A 12,290-nucleotide genomic window follows, 5' to 3' on the forward strand; every position below is an offset into this window, starting at 1 on the left:
GCTGCATGGTTTACCATTTGTGTCCCACCCATCCTGACTTAGCTATTCATTTTACTTCTGTAGTCAAGTAAATCTGAAAAGGTGGAGGAGGATCAGAATATCTGGAACATTGTCAAGTTACTTCTGATTTGTTCTGAACTTTTTACACAATAGGGTTGTCTCATTTAATATCTCATCCCTGAGTTAGAAAGGTGTCTTATCATGGTATATTTACATTGCTTTGTAAAGGAAATTATCTGGAGTTCAAGTGTTTTAATTAACTGTACAGATGGATTGGAAGCCTTTTTTCAGCTTTTGTTGATTGTCACTTCTTTGTTGGTTTCCATAGGATGAAGGGTCTGATTTCTCAGTTGGCTCCAAGCTTCTTTCAGTTGTTTATAAAGGCATTGCACCTGGGGGTGAAAGAATCTCTGTTCCATGCTTAGACATCAGCAGGAAGCGATTAGCTGACAGTTTTCTGCAGCTGGCCTTTGCTATTGAGGAGCAGGTAGGATGTGGTTCTCCAGTAACAATCATTAAAATAAAAAAAAGAAAAAAGTTTGGGATGGGAGCTTAAAAAATAATGTGCTTTTCTAAGAAATTTCTAAGTGAAATGTGATGTCCATGAAATAACTCTTGTCTCCATACATTGATTTTCAGTGTGAGGAGCTAGTAAGTCTGCTGTTGAACACAGTAGTGTTGTCTGTGCCACTGTCAGGAGCATCACAGAACCAGCTGATCAATTTCTCTCATGGACAATATTTCTACAGCCTGTTCTCAGAAACCATCAATCAACAGCTACTGAAAAACCTGGATGTGATCATAGTTCGTCTTATGGAGTCAGCTGTCAGCAATCCTCAAATGGTATTGGGCTTACTCTTCAAAAGGACAAAGTCAAAAGGGAATATTCAATAAAAGTTACAATTTTATTATTGTCTTTAGAGGTGGAGTTGTAGTAGGGGAAAAAGTGTATGGGGTTGAATTTCAGACAGCAGTGCATTAAAAGTTTTTGGTTTGAATTTCAGGGGTTTTTTTGTCTTGACCTACTGGTGCTACCATCATGATCTCTGGAACCTAACATTACTCTGTGATCTCAGATCAGACCGGGTGGAAAGTGCTTACCTGTTACCTATCCTGAGATCTATGTATTTCAGGATGTCTTTGCATAGTACAGATCAAAAAATGTCCTTTGAAAGGAGGGACCTGTTTACTGTGCTTTGCTTTTCATTGCAGAATGGTCCAGAGCATGTGACTTGGATTTGTTTTGGATAAAACTAAACTGAAATACAAGCTCCAAGTATTAATGGGTATTTAGTCCGCAGGACTAGGGTAGAGTTAGATCAGAGTATTAGAAAGAGAGGCATACAAAACACACAACCCTCCTGAGCTGAAATAAATATGATACACTTTGTCATGTACTCAGTCTCAGCACTGCTTGTTTGGTTCAGACTTCTTCCTGTTTGTCTACAGCCCTTACAGAACTCAATGCCATGAAGGAAACTTAGAACTGAGAAGTGCTTCAGTGCTTCTGACAAACAGAAGGGTCAAAAAGATCAAAAGTCTGCTTTTTCTTTTTATTAAAAAGATGCTCAGCAAAGTAGAATCATCCTTTAAAAATAATTGGCTCTTTTATAATCCAAAATATTATGCTTAGGAGTGCTGCATCCAGTAGTAGTTTAAAAGACTTCCAGCACCATTTTTGGTGATACCAAAAATTGTTTATTTAGACTGTAGAGGAATGTGTATGTTTTAATAGGTTCTTTCTGGTGATGATTATCTAGTGTTTCCTGTGCTGAGCATGCCGCAATACTTTAATTCTTTTAAGTGTATCTTTTAGATGATAGTGACTATTAGTTTTTGAAGAAAAGAGATTTCAAACATACCTAGTTCACATGTGCTATGCAAGGGTTATTTTTCTTTTCAAAATGGATGTGAATAAGTTAGCATGTGTACTATTTTTCAACTTCACACTAAAATTATCAAGTATTGGTCTTTAGTCTGGATTATCATTTATTTCTCCATGTATACACAAAAGACATCAGAACTAATTGCAGCACTGTACTCTGAAACAGGAGTAAATTGGAGAGAGATCTTTTTTTTGAGAAGGGTGTGTTTTTAATTTCCTGCAGAGACCTTTCTTCTGCATCCTTTTGAGATTTAGATCTAGCATTGATTTGTGGTGCTTCCTTTTTCTGAGTGCCCATACCACTGAAGTGATTCCATCATCCTTTGATTTGGGCTGCAAGAATCTTACCTGTTGCTCTTCCTTCCAGGTGGGGAGCATTTTGAATGGCATGTTAGATCAGAGCTTTAGGGACCGTGCTGTGCGCAAGCAGCAGGGAGCAAAACTGGTGACAGCTGTACTGAGAAACTGGGAGAAACTGGATGGCTGGTGGGCCAAAGGTTCATCTGCTGAGAGCAAAATGGCAGTCCTGACCCTGCTGGCAAAAGTTCTGCAGGTATGTACTGCTTTATAAACTTCAGGTAACATTTCTGGTTCTGTAGAGATTGCATCGTGTTTTCAAGACAGCTCTTCAGGTTTTATGTTTGGGGGAAAAAAATTAAAAAGGTAAAAGTTGGGCATTGTTAGAATCTGGGTGTTTTTATTAGCAAAGTACAAAAAAATTTGGGGCAGGTGGAAATTACTAGTTTTGCTTTTCTTCCCTCCTACCACCGTTTTTATATTTTTTCAATTGTTCTCATGTTTTAGCTGCCTGTTTTCCTTTTGGAGAACTGGTACAAGTACAGAGAGTGAACTCTGAGTAGCCTCTGGTAACATTCTTTGTCATGTTGGCATCCAGAAAGTCAAAGTGGAGGAGTTCTACCATATTAAGAAACTACAGAATTATCTTTACTGTGACATCATGATTTTGGTCTGGGATTTCTTTTCTCTATTTTGAAAATATAATTTTCTACTTATCCTTTTGGGGTTTTTATAGGAACTTATAAAACGTAGTTGTACACAAATATACTCAAAGATCAACTGTTGAGCATAATTTTTATTTTTTATAATTAATTATTTTAAACTTGTATTGTTTTAAAGGTATATGTTAGGACACAGAATGTGAATTGTATTGCTGTATTAGCTGGCACTGAAATGACCAGTAGGAAATTTGGCTTTCAGAAGGAGACTAATATTTTTTTAATTAAAAAAAACCCATCATGATTTTGTTTGTACTGTGTAGGAGCTTTTATAGTTCTTCTTTTAAAACCAAAGTCACTCTATATGTGCTTTCTGTTAATTCAGTGTATTTTTGGAAATAAATAATTCTATAGCTCAAGGGCTTTTTATTATGCTTTAATACAAATCTCTTTAATTTCTTTAAAAAAAACCAAATTTTTTTTTTTTATTTTTTCTGTCTTTTCAGATAGACTCTTCAGTTTCTTTCAATACCAATCATGAAGCATTTACAGCTGTTTTTAATACCTATACCAGTCTGCTTACTGATCAGAATTTAGGTTTAAATCTTAAGGTAAATTGCTTACTTCAACAGCTTCCCTACCCTCCCCAGATTACAATGTTAGTTGTTCATGGAATTCTCTCTTATTTGGCTTAAATTTTATTATGGACTTCTGGAGTTTTTTTCCTTCTGTTCAATATTCTAAAATTTGTAAATCGTCATTGTTGTTCTTCAGACAGAAGGCACTGTCACAGATGCCATGCTTTGGTTTAAGGTGCTCTTTTTTTTCTCTTGCTCAGAAGAAAGGAATGTAATTGTTGGGGAAAAAATAAGCTTCAGTTGCAAGTTGTCTTGTACTCCCAGGTGTTCATTTGAGAAATGACAGCTAATCAGGCTTTTTGCAAGGAGTGGGTATTTCCTAGAGGTCAAATTATGAACATTGGTTGTGATTTTTACATCCACGTCTGTCCATTAGTAGTGGTACTCATGGAGTACTAACGGAGTGGCTGCTGTATGCAGCTTGGTCAGGAGAGGGAGATAAAGTACTGCAGACAGAAAGTGGGACTTACAAAAGATGCTGGTTGGACTAGAGCAATAAAAAATTTGGTACTCATGGACGTTTTGTGCAGTTGTTTCTCAGCCAGCCTGCCTTTAATTAGGCAGAGTTTAGTACTTCTCTATGCGTTCAAAATAAATAAAGTTTGGGATTTTGCTTTAGCTACAAGGTGATGTGTTAAATCAATGACTTGTGTGAGAATGAATGCTTGCTTAAAAAAAGAACGAGATATTATTTATAGCCATGTCAGCCATGAGGTGTTAATTAGCTTTAACTCTTACTCAACAGTGACATGAGAGTTAAAAACTGTTTTCTGATCCAGAAGCTGTAAAAAAAAGCAGCTATATAATGTTTTTTTATTAATACACTGAGCCATTGAATCAGTAAGAACAGGCACTGCTTCTGTTTTGTGGTCCTATTCAGCTGGCTTCATAGTTAGGGAATAACGCATTTTTTAGTGTGAAACTGTATCTCTTTTATGTTTGGTTGTTTTTTGTTTTGTTTTTTTTCTTCAGGGCCAAGCAGTGATAATTCTCCCATTCTTCACTAATTTGACAGGAGAAAAGCTTAATGACCTTAAGAATGCTCTGGATCAACTTGTAGCTTTCAATTTTCCCATGAGGTCTGATGAGTTTCCCAAAGGAACCTTGAAGCACAATAACTATGTAGACTGCACTAAGAAGGTCAGTGCTTTTAATGAATGTGTAATTAAAATCCAGAGTCAACTGTGTCTGGAAACAAGTGTTTCACAGGATCTGGAGTTAAAGAGAGAGATTCTTGGTTCACATGAGGAGATCAACTTTCATGTTTCTGGGTTATGTCTATATGCAGAAATTGAATCTACAGAAGCACATTCAATAAGCACATACTTCTGGTGCTTCTGCTTTTGATCAGTATTAAAAAATCATTACATCATTAGATTGAAGTGATTTGATCCATTCTGGCTTTTCATGTTATATGTTACTGCTTTTTCAGTTTTTAGATGCATTAGAATTGTCTCAGAGTCCAATGCTGTTGCAACTGATGACAGAAATCCTCTGTAGGGACCACAGGCATTTCATGGAGGACTTATTTCAAGCCAGCTTCAAAAGAATTTCCAGAAGGTGGGTTTAGTCCACTGGATTTTATGCGTGTTCTCATTGAATTTTTGCTGAAGCAAATGTGCTTCTTGTGTTTTATTGTCCTTATAATAATGATGATTTACATGATAAAGTTTTATGTAGTAGTTTTAGTTCAGATTTTGCTTTTGTCTTTATATTTCCAAATTATTTCCGAAGTGTGAACAAGTGACTTCTGTTTCCTGATTACACTTCCAGTGCCTGTGCAAATTTGGAAAGCCTTCTGTAAATAAGCTTGTTTTGAGATAATCCAGTTGAAAATAGCACTTGTTTGTTGTATATTTGCTATCCCTGTATAACCACATGATCATTTAAGTTGATAGTACTTAAATTGACAATAAATTAATTTGTTCAACCTCTTTAAAAATACAACAATGCACTTATTTAATTGAATAATTCCAGGGTGGTGAATTGTAGACTCAAATATGTTCTCTCCACAGGAGAGGTATTCAGTATCTCTTCCAAAACCAACATTCCAGTTTTTGGTAGGCTGTTGAGTAGTGACTATTGTGACCTATAATAAGGTCATTACCTTATGACCATATCCCATTTTTGAAATTTTAGCTTTAATAAAATTATTCAGAATAGCGGATCATCTGGTACTGGAATGTTTGATAACCACAGTTCTTTTTTTCCTTTGGTTTGCCTACATCTCTCACATATACTGGATATATTTTTTTAGGTTGTTTAGTAAAAAGGAATTGAGAAAGTTAATGTTTGCCTTAGGATTAAATTATTAAAGATGCACAAACAAGTTTGCCATCTCTTGCAGACTAAGAAGCAGAGGTGGGCTTTTTTGGGAGCTGCATAATATTTGGTAGTTCTGCCAAGATCTTGCATGCCTTGTAGGATAACCCAAGAGGGCATGAAGGCAGTCAGTAAAACAATCTGTGTGTCCTAAGGGTGTGAGACATAAGTTAAGTCTGGTGAAAGAGTTTCCATCTTGAGATTTCCATCTTGTTTAGGGGCACCACTGACAAGCAAGTGATGTTGTTGGACACTGTTCACAAAATGTTCCGAAGTGAGGAACTTCTTTCAAATACTGCCCGCCAAGCATTTGTGGATCGGTCCCTCCTCACTCTCTTGTGGCACTGCAGCTTGGATGCACTGAGAGTATTCTTTGGCAAGATTATAGTAGAGGCTATGGATACCCTTAATTCCAGATTTACAAAGGTATGAATTACGGGGTTTTTTTTATTTAGGGTTAGGGAAGGTCTAAGAAAATGTTGGTGTTGGTATGTACATTTTGCTTAACTTTGAATGAAGCATTGATAAATGCGGTTTGATTTCTAGTTTTCTGTATTCTGGAACAGAAGCCAGGATATATGTGCCAGTTATATAATTTGATTATCACTGATAAACTATTTCTTCCCCAACACGTTGTTCCTTTGGAGTTAATGCATGTTTGCATATCTACTGTGTGTAAAAATTGAAGTTTGAATGTTATCTGTATATATCTGAAGGAGTTTGTCAAATGCAAAAAAACCCTTGTAACATTGAAATATAAAAGCTGTGTAAAGTTGTAGCCTGTTACTTCATTGTGGGAGAGGTTTCCAACCTCCATAATGAAAGCTCTGAAATTAGGTATATTACTTCTAGAGAAAGAAATACATCTGTAATCATTGCAAAGGTTCTTCAGCAAGGGATTAGGAGCACAGATCTTCCTTTCTCTAGTTACAAACTTTCTTCCAATTTAAGAGTATAGTTGCATGCAATGATCTTGTTGCCAGTCAAGGTCTCTGCTCTTGCTAAAGTTCTTCATTCCCATGGTTTTGCTGGTGCAGATGTTCACAGGCAGCAGGATGAGCAAGATGCTGAAATCACCAAAGTTTAGTTGTAGTTATTGAAACAAAATGCTAAAACTAAGATCTATGTAGTGTCACCCACACCATTTTCCTTTGCTGTTAATGTTGGCACCAAAATGAGGTTGCATAAAGAAACTCATGAATGACACCAAGAATGATGACAATGTGTGTTTTGCTTACATGTGTCATGAGGCTGAGCTGTCACTTGGTACTCTGCTTATTTTCCTCCAGTATCCTTATAATAATTTAGTTAAGAGAGCTCACCAGGCAAGCATGGGTTGGCACAGTTTTAACAACTGCACTACACAGGAACTCAGAATCTGTCATTCTTTTACTATCGGCTCTTTTCTCTATTTTAGAAGGTAGTAAGCTGAAGGTTGTCTAAGTAGTGGAACTGCTTAGAAAGGACAAGAGTCAGGAAGTTCTCTTCTGAGATTCTGCTTCTTTGTTTCTAGTCCCATGAATATACCTTTGAGGCACAAATTACTAAGAAAATGGGGTATTACAAGCTGCTAGAGGTGATGTATGTGCGTCTTTCAAAAGAGGAAGTTCACTCCAAGGACTCTAAAATCAACCAAGCATACCGTGGCTCCATGAGTGTAGAAGGAAATGAACTTACTAAGACACTAATAAAGTAAGTTTATTTTATTTACTTCATGTTTCTGATTAGGATTTGACCAGATATGCTTTTTTAAGTCGGCCATATGAAGCAAAGTATGCTTTTGTTCAAGGGTAAATATAATCACTTACATAGCTTTTGATTTTAAATGAAATACACAATATTGAGTTAGCATTGATAGAATTATCTGTAGTGTAAACTACAGTTCTGTGTTACGATAACCTTTGCTTCCTGCTTTTGTACTTTTTTTAAAAATTTGTTACACTTGTACATTTATTTTACCTTTTCAGTATTATTCTTGGCCTTCAATTTGTGTTTTCACAACTTCAGTTTCAGTATACTCACACTTCTATGTGGAATATGGCTCTGTATTGCAAAATTGCTATTTATATGATTGATGAGAAGATGGGATTGGTTTTTATTTGCATTTCATAATAGAGCAGCATACCCAGTAGGAGTAATTGGCTTGATCATCATTGCAAAGGGGGACAAAAGAGAAGTACTGAATATATATGTTAATTAGAATTGTTTAATATTCAGAGAAAAATATAAGATACCTGAATTGCTGTTTGTTTTGTTTTGATTTTTGTTTTACAATACTATGTCCTATAAGGACTTCAAAGAATTTCTTGATTCTGTGATTTGCAGATCTATAATTGGCTTTGTGCCAAAGGCCTTTAAAAATCACATCTAAACTATTTTCTTCAGCTAATCCATAAAATACCTTAGCATGCATGTCCATTCGTAATTTTTTGGCAAAGGACCATGAGAGAAGTTTATTTATGCCTCAAAACAAACTTTCATCTTATCTGAACATAACCTGTCATCACATTTCTGACATTAAGGACTCCTGTCTAAATACTTGGGGAGGTTTTCTTGTCATTGCTGAATGGCTCCATTTACCTGCAGGATACTTGAACAAGTCTGAGGTGGTTTAATCAGATACTGCTTCCTTGAAATTCTGTTGATTCACTGGTCTCTGGTTGGAACCCTTCTTATACTGGTTAATGAAAGACTTCTGATGGTGTTTTCTTGCCTGATTGTGTTTAAGGTCGTGCTATGATGCATTTACAGAGAACATGGCAGGAGAGAGTCAGCTGCTGGAGAAGAGGAGGCAGTATCACTGTGCAGCATATAACTGTGCTATTGCTGTCATCAGTTGTGTCTTCACTGAAAGTAAATTTTATCAAGGCTTTCTTTTTTCAGAAAAATCAGAAAAGGTGAGAAGCTTTTGTTGCTATTAGAAGGCTTTTAGAAGCATGACACACAAAGTGATTTTACCTGATGGCAATAAATCAAACAATGAAAACTGAATGATGTGCAATTATACTAACAAACTACCCAGTGAGGCAATAGAAGGAGTGGTAGCTGATGAAAGTTTTACCAGCTGTTTGGGAATGGGTGAAGTAGTGGTACTGTTTTTCTTCCACTCCCAATCCATTTTCTAAAATAGGAGGAAAAAGCCCCTATTGTTTAACTTCTCCAGTGCTTGGAATATACATGAATAAGAGAAACTTTTGTGCTGTGAATTCTTAAGTAGTTAAGTAGCAAAAAAATTTTTGGAGTACTGATGTAGAAGAAAAAGCATGCCACACTTTCTATCTTATACATTGATCTGTTGAATTTTTTTAAAGAAGAAATAAAATGCGTTCAAAGCAATTGTTACTCTGCACAGCATTATAATTTTGCTATTTCCAAACATGCTTTGGTTTGCAGAACTTGCTGATTTTTGAAAATTTGATAGACCTGAAGCGTCAGTATGCATTTCCTGTTGAAATTGAGGTGAGTGAGATTTCTGGTCTTCACTTTTCTAACTGAGAAAAGAGTATGACTTCAGTGTAGTTACTGAAAACCAGATCAATTCTCACATATGGAGAAAGAGGATACAAAAAAATGGAGTATTTCTCTAATGATTTAAAATACATTTTTCTGAGAGAAATCCAGACCTGACATGTGGAACAGACCTGTAATGCACATAACTTTTAACATACTTCTTAGTGTGCTTACTTTGATAGTGAATGGCTGTTGGAATAAAAAATTCAGTTGTTTCTCTGTAGCATTAATAATAATCATGTACAGCATGAAATTTCCATTCATGTCAAATGATTTTAATAATTTTTCAGTATCTCTGTAAATAAAAAGTGTTAATAATCGGTAATTTTTTTAAGTAGTTAACTATTTTTTTTTTAATTAAGTAATTAGAACTTTGTTTCTTGCTGTTTAGGTTCCTCTGGAAAGGAAGAAGCGGTACATTGCTATTAGGAAGGAGGCCAGGGATGCAGGGAATACCAGCCAGGGTATGAAAGTCATTTATGGTGATGAAAAAATTGCTTTCTTACCTGTCATATAGTGTTTCTTGATGTGTTCTTCACTGGCTTCTACAGTAGCAGGAACAAATAAAAGTGTCCAATGTATTTCATCTAACAGTCAATTCCCACCTGCCCTCAATTTTTAGTCGGCAGTATAGGCTTGTTTCTTGTAATTAATTTGATTAATGGACTGTTCTTCTTTCCTGTCTAGATGAACCCAAGTATTTGTCGTCTTCATCATACATGATGGATAGCAGTTTGAGTGAGGAAATGAGTCAATTTGATTTTTCTACTGGAGTCCAAGGTTTTTCTTATAGCTCCCAAGATGTTGCAGCTAGCAGCACTCGTTTCAGGAAAAAGGTAATTTGGTGACTTATGTGCTGTGAGAAAGAAAAGTTTTAAGCTTTTGAGGAACTGCATGCATTTATTGGGATTGAGAAGATAAATTTATAGTCTTCTGTATTTTTTCTATCTGAGAATGGGTTCCTCCAGAAGATGAGGGAGGGGACTTGACCTGTTTTCTGTCACTTTTATTTTTTCCTCTCTCCACTGTCTACAGCTGAAGAAAACTAAGGCCCTATTGGGTTTCTAAAGCTGAGTAGTGTGAGTGAAGTCCAGCCTGATTTGTAAAAAGATGGTTTGTACTGCACTCAGGCACATCCTCTGATGGTTACGTTTTGCTGTTAGGCAGCTGGTTTCCTCATTTCCCTCTTTGTTTGGTCTGTGACAGAACTGGCTGTATCAACTGGATAGAATAAATAATCAAACAATTATTTTTCTTTTTCTGTCATTGTGGCACCTTGTACTTAACTGTTGCTCTTGGGAGATATTAAATGCTGTTCTTTCAGCGCAGACTTGAGGTTGTGTTCCTTCTGCAATCAAAAGATGTCTCACCAGCAGTAACGCTGATACAACAGTTACCTGCTATGAAACAGAAAGCTTGTAAAAAGTATCATAGATGCTGAGGACACAATCTGTCAAAGTAACTGTTAACGTTGGTAAAGACAGCTGCTTCTGTGTTTTAGAGCAAGGGGGTGTTTTAGCTGCGGGGAAGTTAAGCAAGATAGGAAGTACGCTTCTAGTTTGCCTAGTAGTGTGATTTCTAACTAAACAATTTTCTTTTGTGATTTACTCTGTGTAGCAAAAGAGAGCTGCTGCAGATGCTGGTCAGTGTGAAACAACACATCCATAAAAATTGAGGTGTTAATATATTCTTTGAGCTATGAAATGAGATAATTTCTATGAGGTTCAGCTTAGCTCCTCCTGCTTTCAGGATTTGCCTGTCCTGGCAGGTAGTAAAGTCAGAGTAACATAAAGTTGGCATCTGTTGGCACAAAAAGTAAAGAATGTGCAGATCTGGTGCATGCATTTGGGAGGTGTCTGTTTGAGCAACACATTTGATATATTCCCACTTCTACACACTGAGTGTGTAGTCAAATCTAAGCGCAGATAAGATCAGAATGACTCATGGCATGATTGGGATTTAAAAGAAAACACAGTGTTGTTATTAACCATAGTAACACCTTTTTTTTCTTTTTTTTTTTTTTCAGGAGCCCACAGAACACAAGGTCTTAAATGATGAGATGGAACTGGAAATGGATGAATTCAACCAACATGAATGTATGGCTTCTATGATCTCTCTGATTAAATATATGCAGAGGAACCAGATCACACCCAAAGTGGAGGAGGCCAGTATTAACTAAAAACTTGGCATTTTCCTATTAATGCTACCAAGAAAAGAGAGTCATGATTGAATCCCTTCATTCTTTCTTTTTTTTTTTTTTTGCTATATTATAGAGAAACCTGTGTGGTTTGAGCTTGGGGCTTTTTGGCTTGGTAAGCCTGTTGGGTGTGAGAAGTGATTTGATTTTTGCTAATCTGTTCTAAATTTCAGGGTACAGTTCCAGTAGACCTTCCTCTTTGGATGAAATTTCTTCATGTCAAATTAGGAAACCCATCAGTACCATTAAATATTCGCCTCTTCATAGCAAAACTGATTGTTAATACTGAGGATGTGAGTAATTTTTATTCATAATATGAAATGTGTAACTCTTGCAGGGTGAAATATTTCATCAGGTGAGACCTTTGGGGCATTCAAATTGAATAGTTTGCTGTGATAAAAGGGAATGCATTTATGGCCCAAAATTCCAGATAATTCCAAGTATTTTGGATATATTATTAATACTTTTTCTCTCATATTCTGCTTCTTTAAGTAGAGGGTGTCCACAATATGTATCTTCTGGAAACCACAAGTAATGTATTCATTGATACTAGGCAAGAGGTGGGCCTGATTATACTTTCCATCTTCACAGAAGCAAATACAGAGTTTTGTTAGTGGACATGGATGAGTCCTTTAGAAACACTTGGAGCTAAATGGTGTTCTTGTTGCAGAAAGTTACTAAGATATCATAATGTGTGTTTGCTTGGGAAGCAGCATTTGCTAGCTCTCATTCTTGGGTAAAACATTCTCAACCTGCTATACACAATGATTTTAAAGTATAAT

The 12,290-nt window shown here is 36.2% G+C and overlaps 1 protein-coding gene across 1 annotated transcript in view; it reads left to right on the forward strand.

Annotated features, from left to right (window-relative positions):
• Positions 1–12,290, forward strand: part of PRKDC (protein kinase, DNA-activated, catalytic subunit) — an 83,116-nt gene that overhangs the window by 31,564 nt on the left and 39,262 nt on the right. Inside the window, exons 35-48 of the mRNA XM_039702961.1 lie at positions 329–487; positions 640–843; positions 2,253–2,438; positions 3,348–3,452; positions 4,452–4,619; positions 4,912–5,039; positions 6,020–6,227; positions 7,315–7,493; positions 8,530–8,698; positions 9,195–9,260; positions 9,703–9,775; positions 9,999–10,147; positions 11,338–11,475; positions 11,682–11,801. Coding sequence (XP_039558895.1) covers positions 329–487; positions 640–843; positions 2,253–2,438; positions 3,348–3,452; positions 4,452–4,619; positions 4,912–5,039; positions 6,020–6,227; positions 7,315–7,493; positions 8,530–8,698; positions 9,195–9,260; positions 9,703–9,775; positions 9,999–10,147; positions 11,338–11,475; positions 11,682–11,801 — 2,052 coding nt within the window. The remainder of the gene's footprint in view (positions 1–328; positions 488–639; positions 844–2,252; positions 2,439–3,347; positions 3,453–4,451; positions 4,620–4,911; positions 5,040–6,019; positions 6,228–7,314; positions 7,494–8,529; positions 8,699–9,194; positions 9,261–9,702; positions 9,776–9,998; positions 10,148–11,337; positions 11,476–11,681; positions 11,802–12,290) is intronic.

Source organism: Passer montanus, unplaced genomic scaffold (assembly GCF_014805655.1).
Source record: "Passer montanus isolate IOZ18808 unplaced genomic scaffold, ASM1480565v1 scaffold16, whole genome shotgun sequence".
Taxonomy (NCBI): domain Eukaryota; kingdom Metazoa; phylum Chordata; class Aves; order Passeriformes; family Passeridae; genus Passer; species Passer montanus.